Below are 25,488 nucleotides of genomic sequence, written 5' to 3' on the forward strand. Positions count from 1 at the left end.
TAGGCTTAGGAAGAGGGTATATCTGGATCCACTGAAGTGGATGGACTAGGGTGAATATCCGCTGAGGTGGAGGTAGACTGAGTAGGAGCCACTACTATAACTGGCTCTTCAGACTGGCCAGGTAGAGTAGTAGTTGTTCCCTTGAAGTTCTTGCTTTTTGGGTTGTCATCACCTTGCATGATGTACCATGAGAATGGGGCCTTTGCTTTTACACTAATATCAAACGGCTGCTTTTCAACTTTGAGGTCCCTAAAGTACATGGTCAAGAAGCTGGGGAAGGGGTAGTTTCTGTCACCCTCACTGACTACCTGTGTAATTACTCGAGATATTACCTTCCCGACATTAATCGGGTAACCCGCCATGATCGATGCCACCAAAACTGCCCGATGAAGAGGGAGGGAGTTGTCATGAGTAGTGGGGTCCAATCTACTACACACAAATGTTTCCCACCCCTTGGCTTCAAAATTTAGACTTCTTCTCAAAATTTTCACTCCCGCATTTAGTCAATCAGGGGTGTTACCTGGGATTGCCAAATACTGTGAAAACCAGGGATGGACCTCTTCGCCCAATTCCATCTTTTCCATATACAGTGCCTCATCCTCCTCATCAAAGCCGAGGTAATCATTTATTGTTTTCCCGTTAAAAAGCACCTTCAGATTTTGCACCTTGGTCACTTTTGTGCCCTTTTTGATGTGGGCAATATTGGTATAGAATTCCTTGACCAGGTGCTCGTTTGCATCCTTACAGTTGTTTAAGAAATACTCCCAACTCACTCTCTCTCTAAACTGCATTCTCACATTGGGGTTGTGAGGTAATAAGTCTCTATCAACAAAGCTCCTCTCTAGGATCAACTTCCTCACCGACCACCATTCCCTAAATTTGTGATAAGCTACCTCGCTCACAAACCGGTCTTGCCACACCTCCGGGTTTCTAGTTCGTTTTACCCCGCCAACCTGGGGCTCTCCCCTTTCTCCTACTACCTCTTCTTCTCCTACTGCACCCTCTCCGGATAATGAAGCTGTGGGAGAGGTGGAGTATTCATCCCCACTGTCTTCAGGTAAGCCCTCAGACAACCCAGAAGATATATTTACTGACACTTGGGCAGCGTGGGAAGGTGGAGGAGTGTCTCTTAGCATGTTCCTCTCCGTCCAGTCAGGGATGTATTCTGGCATAGAGTCTTAAAATATCTCCCGGGAGGGATCGTACACACTCCCAGACATGTCAATGTCCCTATCAGCAGCTTTAATCATCTTCCTCATGTTTTTAATGTTTTGTCGGGCTTGAGGAGTCAGTCTTATCATTTTCTGTTTCCTTCCTCGGGAGGATTCACCTCGACCAGCTTGTTTAGAACCCTTGCCTCTTTGTTTTACCATTGTCAGATGTGAGATGAACTGAAGGTCAATGAGTCCAAGCAGTTAATTACGAGCAAAAGGAAAGATGAACAATGCTTCTATAAGTTCTGAGAGCAAAGGGTCGAAAAGTGTGAAAGGGAGACCTCAGGCCCTATTTATAGAAAAAGGACCTGAGGCCCAGCTTACCAACCCAATGCGGACCGTACAAAATGGACTGTGGTCCGCACCACACAGCATTTTTTCAAGTTTGAGAAGGCAATCCACTGCGGTCTGCACAAATGTTGTGTGGTCGCAATGGTCCACCGCGGCCCGCACAAAATGTAATGCAACCGTAGTGGAAAACTTCAGAGAGCTAGACTTTTCATCCTTCATCAGTGTGGTCCACACTAAATGTAGTGCGTGCACATTGAAAACTTTAGAGACCTGAACACTTTTTCCACTATGTCCTGCACTGCATCAACACAATCCTATAGCATCTCACAACTAGTTAGTCCAAAAATAAATCCTATACTACAATGAAAATCAAATAAAAGCAAGAAGAAAAACACATGGGTTGCCTCCCAAGAAGCGCTTGATTTAACGTCACGGCACGACGCAGGTTACCATCAAATCATTTGAGATGAAGAAGTGCTACCACATAGCTGTCATCAATTTTTCCCAAGTAGTGTTTGACCCTATGCCCATTCACTTTGAAAACTTCCCCATTTTTGTTCTTTAAATCAAGTGCACCAAACGGGGTCACACACACCACTTCAAAAGATCCACTCCATTTTGACTTAAGCTTTCCCAGAAACAGACGTAACCGAGAGTTGAACAAGAGAACCAAATCACCTACTTTTAACTCCTTTCTACGAGCATATTTATCGTGAAGGTACTTCATCTTGTCCTTGTACAAGGATGAACTAAAGTAGGCATGGAATCTGAATTCATCAAGTTTATTGAGCTGCTCCACACGAAGATTGGTTGCAATATCCCATTCAAAATTTAGCTTCCTCAAAGCCCACATGGCCTTGTTCTCTAACTCAACCGGTAGATGGCAAGCTTTCCCAAACACCAACCGATATGGAGATATACCAATCGGAGTCTTGTAAGCAATCCTATAAGACTATAGAGTGTCATCCAACTTCTTTGACCAATCGGTCTTATTAGCATTGACCATCTTTGACAATATACTTTTGATTTCCCTGTTGGAGACTTCAACTTGACCACTTACTTGAGGATGATAGGGAGTAGAAACTTTGTGATTGACACCATAATTTGCAAAGTGTCAAAAGCTCTATTGTAAAAATGAGACCCCCACATCAGTTATGATTGCACGAGGAGTACCAAACCTTGTAAAAATGCTCTTCTTGAGAAATGGAACAACACTCCTGGCCTCATTGTTGGGCAAAGCAACGGCTTCAACCCACTTTAAAACATATTCCACCGCCATAAGAATGTATGTGTTCCACACGAGCTTACAAACGGGCCCATAAAATCAATGCCCCATACATCAAAAGTATCAACCTCAAGAATGGTATTGAGAGGCATCTCATCTTTCTTCTAAATTCCACCCGCTCTTTGACATTCATCACACCTCTTCACTAGTTCGCTTGCATCTTTGTACAAAGTTGGCCAATAAAACCCATAACTAAGAACTTTGGAAGCCGTCCTTGCCTCGCCATGATGGCCACCATAGGGAGAGTAATGACAAGCCTCCAAGATACTTAATTGCACTTCCTCCGGAACACACCTTCGGATCATACCATCCGTACAAATCTTGAACAAGTATGGCTCATCCCAATAGAAATCCAAACTATCCTGCTTGAGCTTCTTCATTTTGTTAGAAGAGAACTCACATGGGATTATACCAGTGATAAGGAAGTTAGCAACATACGCAAACTATGGTATACCATTCATCGACACCGAAAGGAGTTGGTCGTCGGAAATGAATCATTGATCTCTAGGCCATCATGAGGCCTCCCCTCCTCCTCCAAGCGGGACAAGTGGCCCGCCATTTGGTTCTTACTACCCTTCCGGTCCACAATCTCCAAATAAAACTCTTGAAGTAACAAGACCCACTGCATCAATCTAGATTTGGAGTCCTTTTTCGTCATCAAGTACGGGAGTGCGGCATGGTCGGTATGGATTATGACCTTAGCACCCATAATATACGACCGAAATTTTTCCATTGCGAACACAATAGCCAAAAGTTCTTTCTAGGTCACCGTGTAGTTCACTTGAGCATCATTCATTCTCTTCCTCACATAGTACACTAGATGAAACATTTTGTTCACTCTTTGACCCAAAACCGCCCCAACCTCAACATCGCTCGCATCACACATGAGCTCAAAGGGCAAGCTCCAATTAGGTGCGATAATGATAAGAGTGGTGGTCAAGTTATGCTTGAGAAGTTTAAAGGCTTGCATACATTTTTCATCAAACACGAACTTAGCATCTTTTTCCAACAACTTGCACAAGGGATTCACTACCTTCAAAAAGTCTTTGATAAATCTTCGGTAGAACCCCGCATGCCCAAGAAAACTTCAAACTCCCTTAACAAATGTAGGGGGAGGGAGCCTTGAAATCACATCAATTTTTGCTTTGTCTACCTCAATACCATGCTTTGAAATTTTATGCCTAAGAACTATCCCCTCTTCCACCATAAAGTGGCATTTCTCCCAATTGAGAAGAAGATTGGTTTCTTCACAACGGGCCAAGACCTTATCAAGATTTTTCAAGCACTCATCAAATGAATCCCCCACAATACTAAAGTTGTCCATGAACACCTCCAAAATGTCTTCCACCATATCAGTGAAAATGGCCATCATACACCGCTAAAATGTAGTCGGTGCATTACACAACCCAAAAGGAATCCTATAAAAGGAAAAGGTGCCATATGGACAAGTGAATGTGGTCTTCTCCTGATCTTTCAAAGCAATCAAGATTTGGTTGTACCCAGAATACCCATCCAAGAAACAGTAGAAGGCACGTCCAGCAAGTCAATCTAACATCTGATCAAGAAAAGGCAAAGGAAAGTGATCCGTGCGGTTCACTTTATTCAACTTGCGGTAGTCCATGCATACCCTCCAACCGGTGACGGTTCTTGTAGGAATAAATTCATTTTATGAATTTGTAACCACGGTCATGCCACCCTTCTTCGGTATATATTGCACCGATGAAGTCCAAGAGCTATCAGAGATAGGGTACACAACCCCGGCATCCAACCACTTGATCACCTCCTTTTTCACCACTTCTTACATTGCCTCGTTCAACCTCCGTTGATGCTCCAAAAAGGGCTTTGCATCATCTTCTAGAATAATCTTGTGCATATAGAATGCGGAGATTATCCCCTGATTATCAGCTAAAGTCCATCCAATTGACTTTTTCCACTTTTGAAGCACCGCCAATATGGCATCAACCTGCATGTTAGTAAGGCAAGAAGAAAGAATAACTGGCAAAGTAGAATTTGAGCCTAAGAACTCATACCTGAGGTGTGGAGGCAGTGGTTTCAACTCCAACACCGGAGGCTCCTCAATTGAAGGTTTTGTTAGTGGAGTCTTTCTATTCTCGGGGTCCAAAGATAATTTTCTAGGCTCATAAGAGTAAGAGCCCATTCCATGTAAAGCATTCACGCACTCCACTCGGCTTGCATCCTTATTGATATCTAGATTCAATAATACAACCTCCAATGGGTCCTCCACATTGATCATTGCATTGGTGTCATCAATTATCATTGCTGTGACGAGGTCCACAAAAGATCACACCTCAGTACTGTTGGGCTACTTCATTGATTTGTACACATGAAAGACCACTTTTTCATCACCCACCCGGAAGGTGAGTTCCCCTGCTTCCACATCAACTAAGGCCTTCCCCCTAGCAAGGAAAGGTCTCCCTAAAATGATAGGAACTTCATAATCCACCTCACAATCTAAGATCACAAAAGTCAGCTGGCAAGATAAATTTGTCCACCCAGACAAGCACATTATCAATAATACCCAATGGTCTCTTCATCATTCTATCCGCCATTTGTAATCTCATGGAAGTCGACCTGGTTTCCCAATACCCAAGGTTTTGAAAACTGAGTAAGACATCAAATTGATACTAGCCCCCAAATCACATAGAGCCTTAGCAACACCTGCACTCCCAATGGTGCAAGGAATGGTGAAAGTACCGGGATCTTCAAGCTTCGGGGCCATTGAATGCACTATAGCACTCACCTGGTGAGTCATCTTTATAGTTTCACAATCCATAGAATGCTTCTTTGTAACCAAGTCCTTCATGAATTTAGCATAGCCCGACATTTGTTCAAGAGCCTCCACCAAAGGCACATTTATGGATAAGCTCTTCATCATGTCAATGAACTTTTTAAACTAATTTTCATTTTTATGCTTCGCGAGCCTTTGGGGATAAGGCGGAGGTGGCCTTGGAAAAAGAGCCTTGGCTTTAGGCACAACCGGCTCTGGCATGTCTATTATGTGTTCCCTAGACGGGTTCATATCATTTTGAGCTTCCACCTCGACATCTTGAATACAAATCCTCACTTTTTCATTCACGTTTTCATCAATCACATTTTCAACCACCAAAGGAACTTCGTTTTCTTGCAACTCAACATCATCATCCACAATTTGCTTTTGTTTGGAGGCCTGCACATCACTACCTCTCCTACTTCTTGTTGTTACCGCCATAACATGATTGTTCCCACCCTTTGAGTTCACTACCGTATCACTTGGTAGAGCACCCTTAGGGCGAGTATTTAAAGACTGTGAGATTTGGCCTAACTGCACCTCCAAGTTTCTGATAGAGGTATTGTGGGAAGCAAACTGAGCATCCGAGTCCGCATTCTTCTTCATCATCTATTTGAACATTATTTCAATTCTACTCATGTCATTTCTAGAAGAACTAGGACCTTGAGATGGAAATGGGGGTGGATTGTTTGGTTGTTGGTACATTGGGGCCTTTGCAAGCCTTACCCCTCGGTTTCTTTGATTTTCATTGTTCCATCCAACTTGACTGTTATTACCACCCCAATTGTTGTTATTACCATTCCAATTTTCTTGGTTGTTTTGATTGTTGTTTTGATTGCCCCAGTTGTTGTTTTGGTTGTTATTCCCCCAATTACCATTTCCTTGTTGTTGATTGCCCCAGTTGCCTTGGGGTCTCCATTGTTGTTGGTTGGAAGAATTGCCTCTTTGGCCTTGGTAATTATTCACATATTGCACCTCCTCATTTTGTTCATCATAACCATCATTTTGGAATCCACCATAATCATTGTCAAATTGCTCCAAATTCCCTTGATTATGTTGCCCTCTTTGTCTTCTTTTGTTGACGAGCATATTGACACCCTCCATAGCATTCACTTGGCGAGGATTTTAAAATTGTTGCAAATGTGCCTTCGCTAGTTGGTTCATCGTAGTTGTCAACTCTGCTATAGCCTGCCCATGATCATGTAATTCCTTGTGCAAATGAATAACTGTGGGGTCACCCTGGGGCACATTGGCTCTACTTTGCTAAGCGGAAGAAGTGTCTGCCATCTCGTCAAAAATGTCACAAGCCTCATCATAAGACAGCTTCATGAAGTTGCCCCCAGCAAGTTGGTTCACTATGCATTGGTTTGTGGTGTTAATACCCCAGTAGAAAGTTTGTTGGATCATCGCCTCGGTCATATCATTGTTGGGGCATTCCTTCACCATTGTTCTATAACGCTCCCAAATTTCATGCAAAGGTTCCATAGGCTCTTGCTTGAATGCCAAGATCTCATCTCTCAATGTAGCCATATGCCCCGGTGAGAAAAATTTTGCAATGAACTTATCCGCCAACTCATCCCAAGTAGTGATGGAATGGTTGGGAAGTCGCTCAAGCCAATCAAGTGCTTTCCCTCTAAGTGAAAATGGGAAGAGTCTCAACTGGAGAGCATCCTCGGACACGTTCGTTTGCTTACTCCCCCAACATGTATCCACAAACCCCTTGAGATGTTTGTAAGCATTTTGATCTGTAGCGCCCGTGAAATACCCATATTGCTCTAAGAAAGTCAGCATTACACTGGTTATTTAAAAATTGCCCGCCCGAATTCGGGGTGGGACAATAGCACTTGCATAGCCTTGGTTCGGAAGCACTCTAGGAGCCACTCTTGGAGGTGGCGGGGGAGGGTCTAGAATATTGTCATTTGTATTAGCATTGGCATGGCGGCCTTTGTGTTGTCCTTGAGGTACAATAGGCACCTCATCCTCTCCGACGTCATCTACCTCCTCCCCCACAATCATATTTCCAAGAGGGTCATTGGCGCTGTTTGCTACCACTTGGTACTTGATGTTGTGACACACACAAATTAGTAACAAAGAAGGAAAGAAGAACAGTACACAAAACTAGTTAGATAGATAGCCAAAACCGTTAGCTCCCCGGCAACGGCGCCAAAAAGTTGATCGAGGCCAAACCTGCACTACTATTGAGTAGCGAGAGAGAGTCGAAGCAGCTTTTACCCGATTAAGGTCGGGATCGATTTCCACAGGGAGCTAGAAGTTGAAGTTGGGTGTCTATCTAATCGAGAGTTGTGTATGTGTTCCAAATTGCACTTCTAAACATTTTTGGGTTTTGATTTACTTCTAATCATATAAACTACAATGCGCAATTAAACTAGAATTAGCTAAGAGTAAACTATTGCGAGTTGTTCAAATGGTTAAAAGGCACTAGGGTAGTGACTTCCGCCTAGGTAATCAATTAACAGATACTTGAGTCTAAGACATGATTGACATATTTGGGGAGTATGATCTAACCGTTGCATGATTTTACCCACTCTACACCTCTCGGTGGTTCGAGTGATTTTGCCCGAATTGACTTTCTCAAGACCAATTGGGTAAGAAAATTTGCACAAGCAATCAAGGTTCAAGTCGGGTATTACTATCTCTAGGTTTAACCCTTTAATTGGGGCTATCAATCTCTTGAGTACACCCTAATTCCTTATTGGACCAATTTCAGAGACTTGGGCTCTCTTTCTCAAGAAGAGCCAAAGTCAACTAAACATAAATTAGTGTTTGCAACCACCAATTCAGCAATAAAACATGAAATTGGCCCAAATATCAAACACTTATAATCAATCTAGCCCTAAAATACAAGACCCATCAATTACCTACACTAGGGTTGAGCCACAACCCTAGGTTATGGGTCTAGCTACTCATAATTGAAGAAAAAAACAAAGAAATAGATGAAGAAAAACTCATATTAATTAATTTCTAAGATAAACTAGAAGATTCAATGTAGAACTGAAGCTAAAATTACTCAAAATAGCTAAAACTATCGAAGTCACAAGCGCAGCTTAGTACAAAATCTATCTGATGACCTAAAAATGGGAAAAGAAGCTATTTATACTAAGCTGAAAAATCTGGACAAAAATAACCCTACGGGGCTAGTGCGGATCGCACAAAATCACGTGCAACCGTACTAGGGCTCTAAACTTGAAAATCCAACTCTCTGAACTTGCGCAATGCGGACTGCATAGAATCGAGTGCGGCTGCGGTGGCTTCTAGTGCAGTCCGCATGAAATGGAGTGCGGACCGCATTGGCTTTAATCTCCAAACTGTCACTTTTCTGATCCTTGGTTCTGCGGACCGTACTAAATTGAGTGCGGCCGTAATGACTCCAACGCGAACTGCATTAAATCTCATGCGGCCGCATTACCTGTTGGCCTGGAAATCAACCTCTCTGAACCTCACTTGTGCGGACCGCACAGAATGGTGTGCGGCCGCATTGGGCCTGCTTTGCCTGAGCTTTGTCTTGTCTTGGTAGTTGTGCAAGTTTCACTCTTTTTTGAGCTGATCTTTGACATCTTGTCACTTTGTTGATCAAACCGACAATCAAGCACAACTTGTGAGCCTTTTGGGACTATTTTGTACAAATTTCTTATCATAACATAAGCAAGAAGGAGTATAAAATGTATTAAAATCCCTAGTTATCACGCAGTCCAAGCAAAAGAGTTATGCCGACCATAAGGTTCGTGATGTGGCATTCATGGTCGAAGAGAGAGTGTTGTTTCGGGTGTCGCCTATGAAGAGCATAATGAGGTTTGGAAAGAAAGGCAAGTTAAGCCTTAGGTTTATCGGGCTTTTTGAGATCCTTGATCGAGTGGGAGATGTGGCCTACAGACTTGCATTGCCACCAGGCTTATCAGCGGTACACCCAGTGTTTCATGTGTCCATGCTTCGGAAGTATCACGACGATCCATCCCATTTGTTGGACTTCAGCACTGTCCATGTGGACAAAGATTTGGCCTACGAGGAGGAGCCGTTAGCGATTCTAGACCAGTAGGTTCGTCAGTTAATATCGAAGAGTTATCCTTCGGTTCGTATGTAGTAGAGAGGTCAGCCTATTGAGGCAGCTACCTGGGAGTCCGAGTCCGATATGCGAAGCAAATATCCCCATCTTTTCTCCAGCTCAGGTATTTTTCTATGTTCGTTCGAGGATGAACGGTTGTTTTAGAAGTGGAGAATGTGATGACCCCAAAAGGTCATCTTCTGTTTTAGAACTCGATTCCGTATTTCGAGGCCTTAAAAAGTCATTTTATCTCTCCTCGATTTGCATGCGCAGTCCGGGCGTATATCCAAAAAGCTTTTATGTGAAAAATTAAGGAAATAATAATTTTTGGCCTAAAAAGTTAATTTTTTATTGACTTCGGTCAACGATTTAGGTAAACATATCCGGACCTATGTTTTGACAATCCCGGTGGGTCCGTAGTAAAATATGGGACTTGGGCATATTCCCGAAATCGAATTCCGAGATCCCTAGCTCCAGAAATGAATTTTTTATGAAAATTATTAAACTGGAATTATATAGGTTTTAAGAATTTGGTTAATAATTGATCTTATTGATACCGGGTCCGTATTGTGGTTCTGGAGCCTAGCACATGTCCGTTATGATATGTATACTTTATCTATGAAATTTGGTGAGAAACGGGACTGATTTGACGTGATTCGGACCTTTGGTTGAGAAAATAGAAGTTTTGAACTTTCTTGAAAATTTCATGCAATTTGGTGCTAAATTCATAGTTCTAGGTGTTATTTTGGCGATTTGATCCCGCGAGCAAGTTCGTACGATATTTTAAGACTTATGTGCATATTTGGTTTGGAGCCCCGAGGGCTCGGGTGAGTTTCGGATAGGCTACGGGATGTTTTAGACTTTAAAAAATCTGGTATTTTGCTGCAGCAGTTGTTCTGATATGCCCTTCTTCGCGGTCGCGTAGGTAGTATCGCGAACATGAAAGGTAAAAAAGGGGCAGGGGAAATCTAGAGGAAAAGCGGTGTTTGAGCTTTGAGTTTGGCCGCAGTAGCGAGGTAAGTGTTGTGTCTAACCTTAGCTTGAGGGATTAGGTATTGTCATTTATTTTCTATGGGTTTGGTTGTTGAGTACGACGTATAGGTGAGGTAACGGGTACCTATATGTTGTTGTCGGTTCATAGCATGAGAGTGAGTCTTATTCTTATGATTGTTGTATTCTTTATTCGTATTGTTCATGCTTAAACTGGTTATTCTTCATGTTGAACAATTCTTATCATGTTTTACTAGAATTGGATGTTTATTGAGTATTGACTCGAAGTTGAGGTTGACGTTGGGAAACTAAATATTGATATGAGGCTTGTTATTAAGAATTTTATTGCTCGGTTGTTATTATTTTGTTGTTTGGGTGAGGAAGAGTGTAAAGCACGAAGGGTGACGTCGTGCCATTGCATATTTATTATCATGTGAGGAAGAGTGTAAAGCATGAAGGGTGATGTCGTACCATTTTATATTCACTATCATTATTCATTTATTTTGTTATGGTGAGAACGAGAGTAAAAGCACGAAGGGTGATACCGTGCACTTGTTTTACTGTGTTTCTTTACTATTCTATTCTCATGATCTCGTACTCCCCTCACCATGTTTTCCCCCTCCCGTTAATATGTGTTTAATTTCTATTGTCTGTTATTATGCCCGTATATTGCTTAATTGCACATGTTTATATATGTGTCTTGTCCTAGCCTCGTCACTACTTTGTCGAGATTAGGCTGACACTTACCAGTGCATGGTGTCGGTTGTACTTATACTGCACTCTACAGTTTCTGTGTAGATTTCGGTACTGGACCGTGTTAATTACAGTTAGGTTGTTGCCTTTAATCCAACAGGAGACCCAAGGTAGATCTGCCGGCATTCTGATCACGCCCAACTATGCCTTATAAAAAGGACACGCGGACGTTGCAAATATAATCTGAGTATTTAGCCCAGAGTCGAACCCACAAGTAATTAACTTATCAATTACTCTCGTTAGACTTACTAAATTCTACGGAATCAACTTCCCAAACGTTCTAAATAACAATTGAAGTTATTTCTACTAACTAAGAATGACTGTAAATAAGCAACTGAAAACTAGCTATGATTAAGTTGTAAACAATTAAGAGAAGGTTCTAAGGTTATGATTTCCCTTATTGATGGAATCCCTTTCGGTTATAGTTCACATAGATTAACCTAATTGCCTCTATCAATCATGAGCACTCTTATTACCGTAAATATCTCCCGAGTAATCACAATAATTTACTAGACGCACTCTCCCGAGATACGCTAGCTGGCTTTGTCTGTTACAGCTCACTTTAGACTACACCCAAGGCTTCGTTATCCCTAATCCCGCCTTTAAACCCTCAGTTATTGATCTCTCATATACTTTTGGAGTGATGTTGTTCAACAATTACCTAAATATGCACTCTCTCCCAAGTTATGCACACTAAATAGGTACAGTTAATTGAGGATCCTATCAATTAACTACAACAAGAACGTAGTTGAACAAATAGAGATTAAACTAGACAAACTATATTAACATAACAAGAAGTTCATCCTTCAATAGGTTCCATCAAAACCTTAGACTAAATATTTAGCTACTCATACTAGGGTTCAGCATAACAATATTCAAATTCATCACAAATCATAAAAACAAAAGGAAGAAAGGAAGAACTCGATGTTGAATTATCCTCCTTGCCTCTTGCCTCTCCTTGCCTTGAACTAAGCTATAAAAACCTTGATAATCCTCTCTTGGGCGAGCTAGACCTTCTATAGGTTAAGTGGATTTGCCCCCCGAACTTCCAATTTTACCCCTATAATTTACTCTACCGAAACTGGGCTAGCGCGGTCGCGCTAGTGGATGCGCTAGCGACCGCGCATATGCCCTACCATTCTGCCTCGACCATCTGGGCTAGCACGGTCGTGCTAGTCCAGGTCTTCATTTCATCACTTCTTTCCCTCGTGTTCCTACGTACTCAGCTCCTAGGGGCTTTTCTTGCTTCAATTTAGCTCCAATCATTGTCTTAAGTCCTCATACATGCTACGCACTCCTGCAACGTGTGAAATTCACAATTAGAGCCAATTTAACATCATTTAACTATATTTTAGCATTGAAACATAATCGAGATGGGGCATAAACAATCGCCAAATTACATAAATCTAGCCTATTATCAATAACCCACACTTAAATCATTGCTAGTCCTCGAGCAATCCACCACACTCTATAGAGGTTCCTTCACTAAGCATTATTCCCTAACGCATCACACCAAGAACATATCACATAAGTTATGCCTAGTAATGAACAACCTTTGCCTCAAAAGTCGACTCTCACATGCCGTGCATTATTCATACTTACTCAAATTACTCTACACAGATGTCAGGACTTGCCTTTCCTTCATGAATCACATTCCGTCACATCACCTAAAAGAGTAGTTCTACATATTATGATATTTAGAACAATTAGGAACTTAGTAGACAAAATTTGCTCACTGTCAAAAAGAACATTCACATGCCACAAAGATGCACCATAGGCTTGCCCGTAGTGTACTACTCTACTAATCGAGCCCACTCAGTCTAAGATCAATAGGACTTCACTTGGTTGTAATGTAGGCTAAGAGACTAGTAGGATATATTTGGATATAGTGACTAACCTCCCTAAGCACTTTTAATACAATTACATTAACTTTCAAAACCATACTTATGTCAACCAAACACTCCACTACTTTTTTTTATTTACAACAACCTTATCCATTAGGTGCAATTATAACAACCCACCACTTATCGATTACTACATTTACTCATTTTTTTTCTTTTCTTTTTTTTTCGTGGTGCTTATTCTTTCACTTTTCCAAACACTGCACCTTTTCTCTATTTCAATGGTTCCACTCAAAAACCAAACCACCACCCAAAACTTTTGCTTTTGCATAATTTCAATACCATTCAAGTGATTATGGGAGGTAACGGGTTCAAACAAAAGGCTATTCAAATAATTGGGTAAGGTTCGCAATGTGGTTGCCAAAGAAACAGGCTTATAGGCTCAACAGGTTTAACTATGATGTATTACAGTTAGGTGGGTTTACATTATATGTTTGGCTCAACAAAGAAATGCCTATATCAGTTCTAAGACTGAATGAAACTACTATTTCGCTTTGTAAACATACAGGGCAAGTTCTAGGCATCAAATGTTAATCATGGAATACAGTAAAACTCACACCCACATGGCATATGACTCATTCCAGATTGGCTTATCAAGACATTCTCTTCTGAGTATTCAAGTTAGTGACAAACATACAATTTTAAGGAACTTTAGCAAGAATCAACCACTGAGACCAAGCGTTACACTCTAGTGTCTATTGTGTTCAAGTGTATCAACGTTAAGGGTTTCTCTTTCGATTTCAGCTCGTAGCCCATTAATTTTAACTAAAAGACTAAAAAACAGAAAAACAAAATAACCAAAAACTACCTACACCCGGTTCAAGCTAAATCCTTGGAAAAGAACTGTGGCCCAAAGAAAAACCAAGGAGGAGTTACTACATTACCTAAAAATAAAAAATCTTTTTGGTCTTTTCTCTAGACTTACTTCCGTCAAGAAAATTATCTAAAGGATCCGTCATCAGGAAGGGTCTCCATATTCCCCCTTTTTTATCGACTTAGTCCCTCAAGAACCCCGCCGAAAGAGATCCGTCGTCGGCACAATTCACTTACCTACTTTAAAATTACCTAATAAAACTATTACTCAAAACACCAAAAACAATCAAAGAGAAACAAATAAACATCAACCAGTCAACTTGCTACATATACATATGTACATCGAAGTATCCTCCACCCCACACTTAAAATGTAGACATGTCCTCATGGCATAAAAAGTTAAAGAACAATGAGGTAAAGGAACTTCCCTGAAATATCACTCCTGATCGGAGACGGTGTCTGGGTTCACATGGCAAGCACGACCCAGAGCTCTCAGCCAGCCTAAGAATTTCTTTTCCGACTTCACCTGTCGGTCAGCCACTGCGTCAATGCAGGCACCCAAATCAGTGACTGAGGTACGCAACCTAGCCATGTCCTGCTCCAAAGCGGTCATGCAGGTACTGCGCGTGGCTGTGAAGGTGTTGTAGTGACAGATGGTACTACAACTGATGCACTTTGCTCATGGGCCTGTGGTTTGGCCCCCACGTCCTCCTGCCCAACCTCCTCATCCTCAGAGTCATCAGAGCCACTACTATCCTCCCCACCTGCTGCCGTCAGCTCCTTACCCGTGGTTACCTTGTCAGCGCGAAACTTGCGATCTTTTGGTACCAACCCATCCACCGCCAGATTTTCCGGCACTCGAGCTTGCCTGCAAAGGTTAATGACCAAAGAAGGGAAAAAGAATCCATATCTTTTGACTGGACAGCGGATGAATATCTCCTCCTGAATCACTTTGGCCACGTCGAAGTTGTGACCATTGATGAAGCATCAAATCAAGGCCGCCCGGGGGCCATTCACTTCCGTAGTGTTGAGGGACAGGATCAGATGATTGTTGATAATGTACAACCAGCACTTCCCTTCAAAGTTTAGTGCTGAGGAGTGAAATTTCTCACCATACTTCATCCAGATCACCTCCTTCCCGGGTACACAGATCGTTTCAAATAGGGGTGGGCATCGGTCGGTTCGGTTCGATTATGAATATTATCGGTTTAGCATATCGGTTATCGGTTTACAAATTTGACAAACCGATAACCAAACCGATAAGATATCAGTTATCGGGTATCGGTTAATCGGTTATCGATTATTATCGGTTCGGTTATCGGTATACCCGATAAGATAACTCAATCTAGAGTTAAGCAAAAAAGAAAAGACAATTCATCGGAGTTAAGCAAAAAAGAGAAGAATTCACATATAGCATACTAAAGACTTATGCTAGGAGTAACTAGTAAGGTCTATGAAGAATGAAAATGAAGCAACTGAAGAGTGGGGTTGAGAAAGAATAGGAGAGTATGAACTGAAGCCCTAGCATTTGTATATACTTAAGGATAAAGTCATAATTTTATTAATTCTTATTGGATTATCGGTTAACCCATTAACAAAATTGGCAAACTGAGGCCCGAACCGATAACCCAATAGTAAAAATATTTTAAACCGTTATCGAACTGTTAACCCAATAACCCGATACCGATAACCCAATAAAAAATTAATGGTTCGGGTTATCGGTTTTACCTGATATATGCCCAGCCCTAGTTTCAAAGAACATCGCCCACTGCGTGTATTTTCTGCCATACATCTCTTAAAAGTCTTCATATGAGTCCACAGGAGGGGGCAGCTGGTACATCATCCGTATAGCCTCACCAGAGGCATCTACAGTTTCTGTGCATAGTGACTATACCATTGACATGCTCCTTCACATTGGCATAAAATTCTCTAACAACCATTACATTGCCCTCGCCCGGCTCGTCGATGAAAGTTTGCAACCCCAGCCTCACCAACTCAGTGTACATGTGAGGGTAGTGTAGCTGAATCGATCCTATGTCAATTCCCTTCTCCGGAATCGGCTTTTTAAAGGCCTTATCCGCAAAGCGGTCCTGAGCCTTGGCAGATACAAATCTGTTATTATCAAAAGGGCATGCAGGGGCTTCCCCGTGCGTCCTGGATGAGCCAGCTTGGCTGCTAAAAGAGGCACCTGTGGCGCGGCGTTTTCGAGATAGGGCCATAGCACCTGAAAAATGGGAGCACATTAGCATAGCCCAACATAAAATTGTGACGCAATGTGGTTACTCAGACTTCACACACATAAATGGTCAGAACTACACAATTATGTTCACTGAGGCATTTACACAAACACCTTGTGGGCATTCTACACTCATACCTCATTTCACACATGTTACAACCTCAACCCACCACAATATCTTCCAAAATCACAAACCAAGTGAAGCAACACTCCCACCCATCTCACCACCCACAAACACTACAACGTATGTTACTAATTCTACTACTTAACAACAAAGAAAAACAACTAGATAAATGCAACTCTAAAAATACACGAAATTCTAAAAATATAAAAAGAAAAAGGAAAAATAGAACAAGGGGCTCATACCTATAGTGATAGAGTGTGGGGAGAAGAGAATAAAAGCAGAAGTGAAGGAGGCTTGAGACTTGAGAGAATGAGGATGGGGAATATGTTGGAGAAGAGGATAGTTCTTTGAAGAAGAAGGGGGGTTAGGGTTAGGGAGGGGTCTTGAAGATGGTTGTACCGATGGGGGGGGGGGGATTTTGTGATTTAAGAGGGGTTTATTAGATGAGAGGTTATTAGAATAAAGGAAAAAAATAACATAAAAAAATTAAAACAAATCATAAAACATAACACAAAAGTCGTCAGATTTTGGGCAGAACTAGCGCGGTACAAGCGTGGACACGCTAGCCCAGGTAGAACACAATCCCACTAGTGCGGCCACTAGCGCAATCGCGCTAGTAGCGTGGCCAGTAGCGCATTCAATAGCACAGGAGCACTAATATGTTTGAGTCCATGCAGAATATTTTCCCATATGAGCGGCCTGTAGCGCGGGCGCGCTCTTGGGTGATTTTGTTTTCATGTTTTTCACCTATTCTTACCACTTTGATGGACTTATCACCTGCCCATTGTCACCTGCAATGGTTAGCATGTCCTAAAAACTCACAATTAACAACGACTACTATTGTTGGGTTGCCTCCCAACCAACGCCTTAGTTAATGTTGTGGCACGACGATTACAACAATTCAATGGGTTGCCTCCCATGCAGCGCCTAACATCGCATCACGACATAGACAAGTGCATTTAACGCTTGCTCAACCTCTGAGGTTCCGTCAGGTTGATCTCTGACACTTTCTTTGATTCTTTCATGCCTATGTATAACTTCATCTGCCCATTGACTCTAAACGTGTGAGAGTCTTTCTCTGAGGCAATCTCTACAGCCCCTGAAGGGAATACTTCAACCACTCGAAATGGACCAGACCATCGTGACTTAAGCTTACCAGGGAACAGCCATAATCTTGAGTTCTAGAGCAATACCATGTCCCTGGGTTTGAAATCTCGCTCAACAATGTTCTGGTCGTGCAACTCCTTCATTCTTTCCTTGTACAACCTTGTGCTCTCAAAAGCAAGATGTTGGAACTCGTCAAGCTTATGCAATTCAGTGATTCTCGTTGTGCCCGCAGCCTCAATGTCTAGGTTCAGTTGTTTCAGTGCTCACTAAGCCTTATTTTCAAGTTCCACTGGCAAGTGACAACTTATATGGGGACATACCAATTGGCGTTTTAAAAGCAATTTTATAAGCCTAGAGTGCATCATCTAGCTTTTTCGCCCAATCAGTTCTTGTGGAGTTTATAGTTTTGGTCAATACACTCTTTATCTCTCTATTAGACACTTCCACCTGTCCACTAGTTTGTAGGTGATAAGGGGTAGCCACCTTGTGGCACACATCATACTTTGCTAGCAACTTCTCGAAGGCTCTATTGCAGAAGTGGGTGCCTCCGTCACTGATAATCGCTCTCGGGGTCCCAAAATGGGTGAACATGTTCTTCTTCAAAATCCCCACCACCACTTTTGCATCATTAGTGGGCAATGCTACAGCTTCTACCTATTTGTACACGTAATCCACAACAATAAGTATGTACTTATTTCTAAAGGAGCTGACGAAGGGTCCCATGAAGTCAATCCCCCAGACATCGAACACTTCCACCTCTTGAATCAGGTTCATGGGCATCTCAGGGCGACGAGAAATGTTCTCGGTCCGCTGACATTCATTGCAGCCCTTCACCCATTGGTGCGCACTTTAAACAATGTTGGCCAAAAGAAACCGGCCTCTAGCACTTTCGCCGCTGTCCTAACTCCTCCAAAATGCCCTTCATACGCCGATGCATGACATGCCTGCAAAACAGAAGATTGTTCTATCTCGGGGACACACCTACGGATCATATTGTCAACATATATTCGAAACAAGTAAGGCTCATCCCAATAATACATGCGGCAGTCAGGATAAAACATTTTCTTTTGTACAGAGGAAAGGTCATAGGGAACTATACCGTTGGCCAGGTAATTTACAAAGTCCGCATATCATGGCACTTCTTCAAGACTAGTAGCGAGTAGCTGCTCGTCTGGAAAGATTTCCAGAATATCCTCAATTTCAACTGAGTTTTCAGCTCCCTCAAGTCGTGATAAATAGTTAGCGACTTGGTTTTTAGTGCCCTTACGGTCACGAATTTTGAGGTTGAATTCTTGCAGTAGCAGCACCCAACGAATCAGGCACGACTTAGACTCCTTCTTCTCAATCAAGTACCCGAGAGTTGCATGATCAGTGTATACAATTACCTTAGATCCAATCAGGTACGATCTGAATTTGTCGAAAGCAAACACCACAGCCAACATTTCCTTCTCAGTCACAGTGTAATTCAGCTGGGCTCCACTCAGCATTCTACTAGCATAGTAGATTGGATGCATTAGCTTGTGTTTCCGCTGTCCCAGCACTGCCCCACTGCATAGTCACTAGCATCACACATGAGTTTGAATGGTTGCTCCCATTCGGAGGCAACAATGATGGGTGTTGTTACTAGCCTCTTTTTCAGCTCCTCGAATGCTACCTTGTAATCATCAGAAAACAAGAAGGGGTGATCTTTTTCTAACAAATTACAGAGAGGGTTCGCAATTTTTGAGAAGTCTCTTATGCATCGCCGGTAGAAATCGGCATGCCCGAGGAAGTTCCTGATTGCTTTGATTGAAGTTGGAGGGGGCAGCTTTGCTATCACATCCACTTTAGCACGATCCACCTCAATTCATTTGTCTGACACTCGGTGCCCCAAGACTATGCCCTCTTGTACCATGAAATGGCACTTCTGCCAATTAAGAACAAGGTTAGTCTCAATACACTATTTCAACACACGAGTCAGATTTACAAGGCACTCATCAAATGAGTTCCCCACCACTGAGAAATCATCCATGAATACCTCCATTATGTCTTCCAACATGTCAGTGAATATGGCCATCATGCACCTTTGGAATGTGGTGGGTGCATTGCATAGGCCAAAGGGCATCCTTCGAAAGGCATAAATGCCATACGGGCAAGTGAAGGAGGTCTTCTCTCTGTCCTCTGGTGCAATGGAGATCTAATTGTACCTTGAGCACCCATCCAGAAAATAGAAGTGTGACCTCCCTGCCAATCTGTCTAGTATCTGATCAATGAAGGGAAGTGGGAAGTGGTCTTTTCGGGTGGCTAGATTTAACTTCTTGTAATCCATGCAAATTCTCCAACCCATGACAGTTCTCTTAGAGATCAGTTCATTGTTTTCATTTTTAACTACCGTCATGCCACCCTTTTTAGGTACACATTGAACCGGGCTAACCCAGCTGCTGTCAAAGATTGGAAAAATGATTCCTGCATCTAACCACTTTATTACTTCTTTCTTCACCACTTCCTTCATGTTGGGGTTTAGCCTTCTTTGGTGTTCCCTGGAAGGTTTGTGTCCCTCTTTCAGCAGAATTTTATGCATACAGTAGGCGGGGGTGATCCCCTTTATGTCTGCCATGGTCCACCCAATGGCAGTCTTACACTCTTTGAGTACCTACAAGAGTTGTTGTGCCTACACATCTAACAAACTAGATGAGATAATAACAGGTAATGTGGAGTCAGGTCCAAGAAACCCATACCTGAGATGGGCAGGCAGTGGCTTTAACTCCAGCTTTGGTGGTTCTTCGATGGATGGCTTGGCTGGAGGAGTTTCTCTATTTTCTAAGTGCAAGAGCTCAAATTCAAGAGTTCTATCCCAGAACCCTCTGCCCTCTAATGCCAACACCCATTCTGCCAGTTCTTCTACATTCACCTTATCTAAATTCATCAAACATGCAACAAAAGGATCCTCAATAGTCAACATCTCATCATCAGTTTCTACGATTACATCCACGACATTAATAAGAGTGCAATTGGCGAATTCACTTGGTCTCCTCATAGATTTCTGCACATTGAATGTTATCTCTTCACCGTTCAATCTCATCTTGAGCTCCCCAGTCTTACAATCAATAAGAGCTCTCTCAGTGGCCAAGTACGACCTTCCCAAAATTATGGGAATTTTTTCATCCACCTTGCAATCTAAGATCACGAAATCTGCAGGGAACACAAATTTCCCCACCTGAATCAACACGTCATCCAGGATACCAGAGGGTCTTTTTACAGTCATGTCAGCTAGCTGCAACAACATAGAGGCGGGCCTAGCTCCTCCAATCCCTAGCCTCTTATAAATCGCTAGGGGAATAAGATTTATGCTGGCCCCTAGATCACAAAGTGTCTTAGCAAAAGCAAAATTACCAATAGTGCATGGAATTGTAAAGCTCCCTGGGTCAGATAGTTTCTTCGCAATTGGTCTAGTCACCACTGCACTGCAGGTCTGAGTAAGAGTCACCGTGGCCAAGTCTTGGAAATCAAATTTTCGGGACATTAAATCCTTTATCATTTTTTCATACCCAGGCATCTCTTTCAAAGCATCTATCAAGGGAATATTTACCTAGATTTGTTTCAGCATCTCCAAGAACTTTTTATGTTGCTCCTCTTTTTTGTACTTAGCCAGCCTCTGAGGGAATGGTGTAGGAGGTCTCTTCTTCCCAATGATTTGGGATTGCTCTTTATCAGCTGCCACCTCAACTACTGGTTCCTGGGCTGTCTCAGCTTCTTTCTCAGTCTCAATCTGAATGTTATTTTCTTCCTGGGCAGGCTGGACTATCACCTATGTCAGTTTCGTTGACTCATCTAGCTTAATGGGCACTGGTATGAGTGTCTCAGCCTGTCTGGTTTCTCGAGCTCTCTCTTGATCTACATTCAAATCTCTACCATTACGTAGACTCACTGCCATCAGCTGCTTCGGGCCTTGATCTTTTGGATTTATCTGGGTGTCTGCATGTAATGTCCCATGAGGACGATTGTTCAGAGACATAGAAATTTGGCCCATTTGCACTTCAATATTCTTAATAGCTGAATCATGTGCATCTACTCTCTCACTAATTTTAGCATTAGACCCAATAACCTGCTGCATCATTGCCTCAAGTCTAGAAAACCCATCTTCCTGTTGTCCACTATTCTACTGCTGAGGAGGGTGATACCCCTGCTGCTGATTCTGATTGTTATATCCCCGTGGCCTTGGGTAAGGTGCCATATTGTTAGGAGGTCTCATACCTCCCATGTTCCCATTGTTGAACTGTGGTTGGGCTGGCCTGTACGACTGATTTTGCTGGCCCTAATTCTGACCACCCTATCTCTGGCCTCCATAATTAGACACATAGTTCATGTCTTCAGGGTAGTGATGATGATCATGTTCTGCATTCCACTGGTTACCAATTGACTGACTAATGCAAGATGTGCACAAGCCCCTATTGGTAGTATCTACGTGTGTACCTGCTGCTTCTGCCCTAACTCTTCCACCTTTTTGGTGAGTATACTCATTTGTGTCAATAAGGTGGCTATATTTTCAGCCATAGAGTTGGATGGATCTAAGGGCACTGAGTGAACCACTGGAGTGATAGGTGCATTCCTGGTTGTCCATCTCGAATTTTGTGCCATCTTGTCAAGCAGACTCTAGCCTTCTCTCCATATTTTTGCTCAAAAATGCTCCACCAGCTGAAGCATCGACAATGTTCTTCACGCTATCTGACAATCCCATGTAAAACCTCTACCCCAACATCAGATCTGGAACACCATGATGCGGACATATAACCAGCATCCCTTTGAAAGGTTCCCATTTTTCATGCAGTGTCTCCATTGGTCTCTGTTTAAAACTCAAAATTTCATCAATTTGTTGAGCAGTCTTGTTGGGTGGGGGGACTTGTTATGGAACTGCTTGACTAACTCCTCCCAAGTTGTTATGGAATTAATGGGGAGTGAGTTTATCTAGGTCTGGGAAGCTCCTGTCACTGAGAATGGAAACAATAACAGCTTGATTGCTTCCGAAGTTATGTTGGGCTGCCTTTGGGTTTTGCAGATTGACAGAAAAATTTTCAAGTGCTGTTGAGGATCTTCGATTTATGACCCCGAAAATAGTCCCTTGTTTTGCAACAAGTGCAACATGTTATTCGTGATTTGAAACAATTCAGCCTGTATCTGCGGGACTACAATCGTTGTGGACAGATTTTCAGCTGTGGGTTGTGCCCAGTCATAGAGAGCAACCTCTGGCGCTATTGGTATAGCTGGGTCTACTTCGTGATCCTCCATGTCTGGTTCAAATTGTTCAGTTGTTTGTTGTTATTTGTTTTTTCCGGTTGGCCCGATTCAAGGCCTTGAAAACTCTCTCGGGATCTGATAATGCTTCAAATACTTCATCAGTTCCCGATGAGTTTCTAGGCATGCACCTGTATACCCAAGTCAACAAACGTTAAAATTTCAATGTATAGATTGGGTGTAGAGAAAACTGACTACACTAAGAATTTTTGTATTTCTTTCAATTGTAATTGATAACACTGTTAATTCCCCGGCAACGGCGCCAAAATTTAATCATGCCCAACTATGCCTTATAAAAAGGACACACGGACGTTGCAAATATAATCTGAGTATTTCGCCCAGAGTCGAACCCATAAGGAATTAATTTATCAATTACTCTCATTAGACTTACTAAATTATATGGAATCAACTTCCCAAACGTTCTGAATAACAATTGAAGATATTTCTACTAACTAAGAATGACTGTAAATAAGCAACTGAAAACTAGCTATGATTAAGTTTTAAACAATTAAGAGAAGGTTCTAAGGTTATGATTTCCCTTATTGATGGAATCCCTTTCGGTTATGGTTCACATAGATTAACCTAATTGTCTCTATCAATCATGAGCACTCTTATTACCATGAATCTCTCCCGAGTAATCACAATAATTTACTAGACGCACTCTCCCGAGATACGCTAGCTGGTTTTGTCTATTACAGCTCACTTTTGACTGCACCCAAGGCTTCGTTATCCCTAATCCCGCCTTTAAACCCTCAGTTATTGATCCGTCATATACTTTGGGAGTGATGTTGTTCAACAATTACCTAAATATGTACTCTCTTCTGAGTTATGCACACTAAATAGGCACAACTAATTGAGGATCCTATCAATTAACTACAACAAGAACGTAAATGAACAAATAGAGATTAAACCAGGCAATCTATATTAACATAACAAGAAGTTCATCCTTCAATAGGTTCCATCAAAACCTTAGACTAAATATTTAGCTAATTATACTAGGGTTCATCATAACAATATTCAAATTCATCACAAATCGTAAAAACAAAAGGAAGAAAGGAAGAACTCGATGTTGAATTATCCTTCTTGCCTCTCCTTGCCTTGAACTAAGCTAAGAAAACCTTGATAATCCTTTCTTGGGCGAGCTAGACCTTCTATAGGTTAAGTGGATTTTCCCCCGAACTTCCAATTTTACCCCTGCAATTTACTCTTCCGAAACTAGGCTAGCGCAGTCGTGCTAGTGGACGCGCTAGCAGCCGCGCATATGCCCTACCATTCTGCCTCGACCATATGGGCTAGCACGGTCGCGCTAATGGACGCGCTAGTGGCCGCGCTAGTCCAGGTTTTCATTTCATCACTTCTTTCTCTTCTCTTCCCACGTACTCAGCTCCTAGAGGCTTTTCTTGCTTTAAATTAGCTCCAATCATAGTCTTAAGTCCTCATACATGCTACGCACTCCTGCAACATGTGAAATTCACAATTTGAGTCAATTTAACATCATTTAACTATATTCTAGCATTGAAACATAATCGAGCTGGGGCATAAACAATCACCAAATTACATAAATCTAGCCTATTATCACGTTCACATGCCCTGGAGTCACCTTCCTGTTATCCTAGCTTTTCTGTTTTCTTTTAATTCAAGAACTATTGTATTTTCTTTCAGTCGATATTTGTAGTAACTCTTAGAAGTTCGTGAATTGTGACACCAGATTTTGGGTAGTCGTGTATTAGTACTTGGATTATTATGAATTTTCGCACTTCTTTACTCTGTTTTGGTTTAATTATTGTTATTTATTGATTTAGATAGTGGTTAGCCTATTAATCCTTTATCTGTTGGCTTGCCTAGTATTCTAAAAAGTTAGGTGTCATCACAATTCTCACGGTGAGAAATCCGGATCGTGACATTAAGAAAATGCCTTCTAGCGACTAGAGCATCACTATTATTGGTAGTATAGCGAGTGCTGATCAACTGAAAAATGCTACGTATAATAGCTAAGTCGAACCAAAAGTAACTGCATAGAGACCAAGATGGATATTTGGAGGTTAAATACTAATTTCTTTTCTTGTGCCTTTGCTCTCTCATAATAATTCTTTGTTCCAATTCTTCAACCATTCTAGAAAACCATTGGAGACATACAACACCTCTTTTCGTGGCAATTGTGGAAGTCGTCACGGAAGGTAGTCAATGGAAATTAGGTCGTTACTTCAATTGGCTACATACAACACCTCTTCTAGTCGACTATATAAGTCGCCACAAAATATTGTCAGTGAAATGAAGGGCGCTAAAGTTGCTACGGAAGGTCGTCATTGAAATTGGCGACTATCGCGCCTTTAGTGGTGACTTTAAAAAGTGGCCACAGAAGGTCGTGACTGAACTAACTATTGGCGACATATAGCAGAACATTTGGCAGCCGCTCTTGATGTCGCCACAAAAGGTTGTCAGTGCAATGTGGGGCGTTCTTACAATTGGCGACAGAACCTCATTTAGTGGCAACCTTGGTAGTCGCACAACATTTGTGGCGATTACACCAAAAACATTATTTCATCTTGTGCTCGTAGAAAATTACTCTTTAAAGTATTACTTTTCTCATAAGAAAATATTTGGCGATCCAAACTATTTTATTTTATTTTTTTTTGCATATAATCTTTGTGAAAG

At 41.9% G+C, this 25,488-nt stretch overlaps 2 protein-coding genes across 2 annotated transcripts; both read right to left on the reverse strand.

The window, feature by feature from the left end:
* Positions 1–18,692: 18,692 nt before the first annotated feature.
* On the reverse strand, positions 18,693–20,158 carry LOC138881947 (uncharacterized). Its single transcript, XM_070162253.1, has 2 exons — positions 19,749–20,158; positions 18,693–19,110 (listed from the first exon to the last, which is right to left on the reverse strand). Exons 1-2 carry the CDS (start codon positions 20,156–20,158, stop codon positions 18,693–18,695), a joined length of 828 nt encoding a protein of 275 aa, XP_070018354.1.
* Positions 20,159–20,212: 54 nt separating this feature from the next.
* Positions 20,213–21,079, reverse strand: LOC138881948 (uncharacterized). The gene has a single exon (XM_070162254.1). It carries the CDS (start codon positions 21,077–21,079, stop codon positions 20,213–20,215), a length of 867 nt encoding a protein of 288 aa, XP_070018355.1.
* Positions 21,080–25,488: the final 4,409 nt, after the last annotated feature.

This window comes from Nicotiana sylvestris, chromosome 11, assembly GCF_000393655.2.
Source record: "Nicotiana sylvestris chromosome 11, ASM39365v2, whole genome shotgun sequence".
Lineage (NCBI taxonomy): Eukaryota > Viridiplantae > Streptophyta > Magnoliopsida > Solanales > Solanaceae > Nicotiana > Nicotiana sylvestris.